Source organism: Lampetra planeri, chromosome 66, assembly GCF_965212315.1.
Source record: "Lampetra planeri chromosome 66, kcLamPlan1.2.h2, whole genome shotgun sequence".
NCBI lineage: Eukaryota > Metazoa > Chordata > Hyperoartia > Petromyzontiformes > Petromyzontidae > Lampetra > Lampetra planeri.
Window position 1 is genome coordinate 467,671 of NC_136172.1, and position 7,603 is coordinate 475,273.

The 7,603-nt window shown below is 52.8% G+C and overlaps 1 protein-coding gene across 1 annotated transcript; it reads right to left on the reverse strand.

Moving 5' to 3' along the window:
- Positions 1 to 5,135: 5,135 nt before the first annotated feature.
- Positions 5,136 to 6,382, reverse strand: LOC144737256 (olfactory receptor 56A4-like). Its single transcript, XM_078619977.1, has one exon. It carries the CDS (start codon positions 6,380 to 6,382, stop codon positions 5,390 to 5,392), a length of 993 nt encoding a protein of 330 aa, XP_078476103.1. The 3' UTR covers positions 5,136 to 5,389.
- Between the last annotated feature and the right edge of the window lie 1,221 nt (positions 6,383 to 7,603).

The window sequence follows — 7,603 nt, forward strand, 5'->3', positions numbered from 1 at the left end:
ACAACCACAACAACCACAACTGGGGAGCGGTGTTGAACCGAGTTTTGAACCCAGCGTGACCCGAGGTCGATTCCCGTTCATGGCCACCACCACCGCAACCACCACCACCACCGCCACCACCGCCACCACCGTCACCGCCACCACGGCCACCACCACCGCCACCACCACCGCCACCACCACCACCGCCACCGCCACCACCACCGCCACCACCACCGCCACCACCACCGCCACCGCCGCCACCACCACCGCCGCCACCACCGCCGCCACCGCCACCACCACCGCCACCACCACCGCCACCGCCACCGCCACCACCACCGCCGCCACCACCGCCACCACCACCGCCACCACCACCACCGCCACCACCACCGCCACCACCACCGCCACCGCCACCACCACCGCCGCCACCACCGCCACCACCACCACCGCCACAGCCACCACCACCGCCACCACCACCGCCGCCACCGCCACCACCACCACCACCGCCACCGCCACCACCACCGCCGCCACCACTGCCACCACCACCACCGCCACCACCACCGTCACTGCCACCACGGCCACCACCACCGCCACCACCGCCACCGCCACCGCCACCACCACCACCACCAGCAACGAACCCGGAGACGCGAATTCGATTCCCGCTCACGGCCAACACCGGTGACGATTATCTGAACCAGGTCGTGGGCCTCCCCTAGGTCGACTGAGCCTCAAATGAGTAACCTGGTGCTGTGTGTAGTTAAACATCGCCTCTGGGGAGACAAAGGTGGGAGGGGGGGCCAGAGCGGTAGTGTAGCGGGTAGCGCGCTGCGCTTCGAACCCGACCAGACCCAACGACGAATGTCTGAACCGCTCGCTGGCCTCCTTCCACCTAGATCGACTCAGCCTGAAAACGAGTGCTGCGTGTAGAATGTCAGCACCGGGGAGAGACAAAGGCGGCCGTGCGTGATGCTGGCCACTCATTGCGCGAACAAATTCGGGTCCACAAATGCCAATAACCACGCCATTCGCCACCAAGTGGCGGTGAGGTCACCATGGGGCCTGTGCCAGGCCAGGTGCACTTGGAGGTTACCACGTGATGTGTCGAAGGCTCGCTGCTGACAGGAGGAGGTCTCGGGACAGACCCAGCAGGTGCCATGGGTTGACTGACTGAGATGACCGGTAGATGCACCACCAGCTGTACCCCCCTACTGTGCCAGGCTAGGTGCAGGAGGTGTCGGGACAGACCCAGCAGGTGCCATGGGCCGGCTGACTGAGATGACCGGTAGATGCACCACCAGCTGTACCCCCCCCGACTGTGCCAGGCTAGGTGCAGGAGGTCTCGGGACAGACCCAGCAGGTGCCACGGGTAGGCTGACTGAGATGACCGGTAGATGCACCACCAGCTGTACCCCCCTACTGTGCCAGGCTAGGTGCAGGAGGTCTCGGGACAGACCCAGCAGGTGCCATGGGCCGGCTGACTGAGATGACCGGTAGATGCACCACCAGCTGTACCCCCCTACTGTGCCAGGCTAGGTGCAGGAGGTCTCGGGACAGACCCAGCAGGTGCCATGGGTCGGCAGACTGAGATGACCGGTAGATGCACCACCAGCTGTACCCCCCTTATTGTGCCAGGCTAGGTGCAGGAGGTCTCGGGACAGACCCAGCAGGTGCCATGGATCGACCGACTGAGATGATCACTAGATGCACCACCAGCTGTAACACCGTACTGTTGAACTTGCTGAATTTTATCTGCCCGGCGCTCCGCTCGTTGTTGTGAGCGTCGCTCCTCTGCCCTCCTTTGTTTGCTGGAGGGCGACTGCCTACAACTGCCCAGTAGCAGCGTCCTTCACGAGCCTCCCCCACAGAGGGCCGATCTTGACACCGCTGGTGCAAGTCCACTCAGCTCCACATCCTCCCGTTCCACATCAGCTCCATCTCTTCTCCAGACCATGTAGCGCTCCACACGCGCGCACACACAGGTGCACACCAGAACAACAACAACAACAGACGTCATTCGCCACGAGGTGTCAGCGATGTCTTCGCAGCGTTTGCGCCATGCTGGGTGCGCTTTGAGGCGACTTGAAGCGTCGAAGTTTTGCTTGCTGGCGGGAGGTCACGGGACAGACCCTGCAGGTGCCATGGGATTGACTGACCGAGACGACTGACCGAGACGATTGGCCGATGCACCGCCTGTGCCCTCTGCTGTGCCACACTCGCTGCACTTTAGCCGCCCGGCGCTCCGCTCGCTGTTGTGAGCGTCGCTCCTCCGCCCTCCATTGTTGTTGCTTGGAGGGGCGACCGCCTCCAACTGGCCCCTGTAGCGTCAGCAGCGTCCTTCACGAGCCTCCTCCTCCACAGAGGCCGAGCTTGACACCGCTGGGTCACCGGTCATCGGCAAGTCCACTCAGCTCCACGTCCTCCCGTACCACACAGAAGACTGCTGAAGGCTGCCATCCGCATAAGTTGTAGTCCCCTGGCCTTTGACACGACCAAGAGACCAGTTGCTCTGAGGGATCTAATGGGTTCATACCTTAAAAAAGGTGTCACTCGTGTTTTCAGTTTCCACTCCATTTTAGTGACTTAAAAAAACAATTAAAAAAAACCTCATCTTGAAATCAATTCTAAAAGCTGGCGGGCGGCCAGTGTAGAGGCTTTAACACCGGTGCAATCTTCTTGGTTCTTTCGGTAAAGTCACGTAGAAGGGAAATAATAAAATAATAAAAATAAAACATAATAAAATAATTCTCACAACGTTTCGGCCACAACGCAAGCAGCCGGCCTCAGGTGAAGAACAGGTCTGTCGGGAAAACAGCGTGTTTCATTCAGACGCTGTCTTCCCGACAGGCCTGTTCTTCACCTGAGGACGGCTGCTTGCGTTGTGGCCGAAACGTCGTGAGAATTGTATTATATTATGTTTTAGTTTTATTATTTTATTTTTTCCCTTCTACGTGACTTTACCGAAAGAACCAAGAAGATGATTCGAAATCGGCTTGAAATTGTTAAGCATCGGGGAATCCAGGTTACTTTTCGTGAGGAGGGGTATTAAATGCAGTGGGGGAAAATGTCTGTACGCGTGGAATGATTCACAATCGCTAGCACTTCCCCTGCCAAATAATCAAAAACATGTTTTAATAATTCATAATACAAGTTTTTTTGGTTGGGCAGCATAAGTATAAATGTGTCGTAACCATCCACCACTCGACACAGCCAGGAAGGTTTGTCACGTAAACAAAACGTGACGATTACACTATGAGACCTCCTTTACCAGTGGCAAAATATAGTAGTAGGTTTTTACCCTTTAAACTGGTACAAAACTGACACGTTTATACAAGGCATCATGTTTGCAATAACCGCAACACAAGCAGTCAAAATGCAAACATGATGCCTTGTATAAAGGTGTCAGTTTTGTACCAATTTAAAGGGTAAAAAGCTACTACTATACGTGACAATTAGTGTACTACTTCAGCCCACCGGTGTGTTGCAGAGTAAATCCACAACATTTTACATTTTGAGCAGCGTGACGTTTTGCTGGTGATTACATTAACCAGCACCATCGGGCGATTTGCCAGAATTAGTGAAGCAATCCACCTGCTTCCGGTCTCGAATAGAGTGACATGACGCCATCACTGTGTTTCAAAGAAGGAGGTGGGGAGGGGGTAGGATCACGTGAGCAGGTGGAAGGCGTGAGATGCATTGCTTGTTTCCTGAACATCTTTGAGTCAACTTCAGAGTTTGTAGCGGTGTCATTTAGAGGGAGTGGGCACTGGTTTGTGGGTATGCACACGTTTCATGTACGACTTGGCTAATGTCCACGCTAGTGTTTACGTAGTCTTGTCTCCGAAGGATGCTGAACAGGGGCGGTTTCTTCATTAGGGCGATTGGGCGACGCACCACCAATGAATGTCATTCAACCACAGAGTCACGCTAGCCGTCACTGTCAGCCTCTGGATATAGTCCAATCAGCGTCATGTCACGTTCTGTGGAGTACCGCCTCTTTTTGGGCGATTTCACTCCGGCTGAGAATCGCCCCGAGTGGCCCCATAGACTTACATTCAAAGATGTTTTTTTTCGAACGGGGGCGCTGCAATGCATTCTCTATGGCTTCCGGGAGGGCATGCACTAACGTGCTTACGTCATCATACGTGCTAACGTCATCATACGTAAGCACGTTTCATCCAACAATATAATTTATCGCCATGCTTAAGCTTTTAATTTATTCATTGCATGGGTGGACCTTATCAATCATCCAGACATTTGCCCCCCCTGAGAGATTTTTCAGGAGCCGCCACTGATGCTGACGACTCTTCACATTCAGACGTGGAGATGAGATCAGAGTGGCTTTTAGGGGCTGGATTAATGAGGCTGTCAACGGTTGAGAGAGAGAGGTACTCTCTGGAGTTTCCCACCAGGCATTTTGAATTGCATCGTTAAATGTAAGTGAGATGCTCACCGCAACGGGAAGGTCACCAGCGGTGAGTGAGCCACCGCCGTCACCGCGCCTCACAATGCCCCGATATTAATCAAGGCGAGCCAACTCAACAAATCGAAAACAACTCAATGGAAACGACGCCAAGAACAACAACATCGAACAAACAAATCTTGAAAAAAAAATAACGAGTTTTACCCTTTCTGGCAATAAAACAGGAGGTGGTAGGATGTTCAAACACCAAATAGAAACCTTTTTCAAGGAATTAAGTTTGCAATAACTACACGAGCATGTGGTGAACATGCAAACAAACATGCTCTGATAACACAGGTCAAAAAAAAAATTCTGGCCTGGACTTTTGCAGCTGTTTTAGACTAATTTCAGGGTGCCGATTCCAAATCTGATCTCAGATTTGCTCTATCACATCTCATTTTATGCTATCGGCAAACCCCATTTTCATTGATTTTACCCGAAATTAACTATGTCACTTAGGATTGCAAGTTGTTGCGAGTCAGTGACTGCTTTAGTGTTAAAATATGGTGCTGTATTTTTAGGATAGTGTGTTTATAATATCATGTTATGTAGATATCCACATTTATTTAATATTTTTCTTCTGCAGTTTTTATTGAAAATGCAATATTTGATATCTCAAAAGCCTGATGTGATAGGCAAAAACTGATGTCAGATTTGGAATCAGCACCCCAAAATTACATTAAAACCGTTGGAATCCCTTTTGCCAGAAAAAGTGTGTTGACCAGTGTAATAGATGGCATTTTCTTTGAAACTAATTGGCCCACACCAGAGACAGCAGCCTTCTTCAGGGCCTAGTTTCACCGCCAGTGTCAGACCAGAGAACGCCAAAAGGCGAACAGCACAAGGACAATGCACCATCAGGGCATTTACAGTTCGGCGCAAGGAGCCACAAAATGGGACCTTTTTTTGCCAGTAACCCGCGGCCGCTTTTTACGCCATGTGGCTAATTGTCGCTCAGGCCACAACAGGCCCCACGCGCCTCGTAACGAGCCTCGTGAATGCGCGCCGGATCTCGGCCGTGCGCAGCCCGTACACCACCGGGTTGAGTGCGGGCGGCACCACGTACTGGAGGATCTGCAGCGGGAAGCGAACGTCGCGCGGGATCGTGTAGAGGTTGAGGCCGTTGATGAACGTGAAGGCGATGAAGGCGAAAAAGATGGCGACGACGAACAGGTGGGAGAGGCACGTGTGCACCGCCTTCCTGTGGCTCCGCTCCGACGGGCCTGCCCGCCGCCGGCGGAGGTCGGAGAAGATGAGCGCGTACATGACCACGACGAGCAGCAGCGGCATGGCGATGCCCGTGACGATGTTCACGTACGTGAAGATGACGCTGGGGTAGAGGTCGCCGCACGACAGGCTGCCGATAATCGTGATGTCGCAGTTGGGCGACGAGGTGACCATCGGCCGGCAGTAGCGTAGGCCCGAGGCCACGACCACGTAGCCGAAGATCGGCAGCGTCGCGAGCGCCACAGACGCCAGGAAGACCCTGAGGATGAGCGCGTTGGACACGAGCGCGGCATAGCGCAGCGGGTGCACGACGGCCACGTAGCGGTCAACGGACATGGCGGTGAGGATGAACGACTGCAGCCTGATGCCCATGTGGACGAAGAACATCTGGACGATGCACTCCGGCACGGTCACGTGGTTGTAGCCCGAGACGAGGTTGGCCATGATCCGCGGCATGAGGTTCGTCGTCTCCATGGCGTCCGTGGCGGACAGCAGAACCATGAGCGCGTACATGGGCCGACGGAGGCTCGACTCCAGGCCGATGACCAGCGCCAGGGTGAGGTTGGCGAGCATGGTGGCGCTGTAGATGAGGAGGAGGGCCGCGAAGCACGCGTAGCGGACGCCGGGAAGGTCCTGGAAAAGTGTCACCATGAAGATGAGGTCCGAGGAGGCGTCAGCGGTTGCGGCGGCCGAGGCATTCAGAGACGAGTTGGACACCATCGCTGGGGGTGTGGAAGAGAGAGGGCACGCGGTTGAGGAGAGCTCTGGGTTAAAAATAGATACGCGATTGGAACCTCATTTGCCAGTAAAAAAAATATGATAATTGTTTTTTTTACCCTTCTATCTGGCAACAAAACTGACACCTTTCTGACAAGGAGTCATGTTTGCATAGACCACAATACCTGCAGTGCATACATTATCAGAGTTGTGTTTTTGTTTGCATTATGACTGCAGGTATTGTGGTCTATGCAAACATGACTCCTTGTCAAAAAGGTGTCAGTTTTGTTGCCAGATAGAAGGGTAAAAAAACAATTATCAATAGATACGCGCTCGTCATCACACGCACTTATTGTTCCGTGTGGCTGCTCGTGTCGAAGTCAGGGCACCAATTACTTACAAGCAACGTCACATTCAGGTGGTCAAGCTCAGATAGGAGCTGTAGCGGAGTAGTGATTCATCATCGCTGTGATGTCTGTTAGTCTATCGGTCTACACATTTCTCTGGTTCTCTCTGAGTCTATGGATCTCTATGGATCTCTATGAGTCTATTGATCTCTGTGCGCCTATGGATTTCTATGGGTCTCAATGAGTCTATGGAACTCTCTGAGTCTCTATGAGTCTATGAATCTCTATGGGTCTCTATGAGTCTATGGATCTCTATGGGTCTCAATGAGTCTATGGGTCTCTCTGGGTCTCTATGAGTCTATGGATCTCTATGGGTCTCTGTGAGTCTATGGATCTCTATGGGTCTCTATGAGTCTATGGGTCTCTCTGGGTCTCTATGGGTCTATGGATCTCTATGGGTCTCTATGAGTCTATGGATCTATATGGGTCTCTATGAGTCTATGGGTCTCTCTGGGTCTCTATGAGTCTATGGATCTCTATGGGTCTCTGTGAGTCTATGGATCTCTATGGGTCTCTGTGAGTCTATGGATCTCTCTGGGTCTCTATGAGTCGATGGATCTCTCAGGGTCTCTATGAGTCTATGAATCTCTATGGGTCTCTATTAGTCTATGGATCTCTATGGGTCTCTGTGAGTCTATGGATCTCTATGGGTCTCTATGACTCTATGGATCTCTCTGGGTCTCTGTGAGTCTATGGATATCTATGTGTCTCTATGAGTCTATGGGTCTCTCAGGGTCTCAATGAGTCTATGGATCTCTCTGGGTCTCTATGAGTCTATGAATCTCTATGGGTCTCTATGGGTCTCTATGAGTCTATG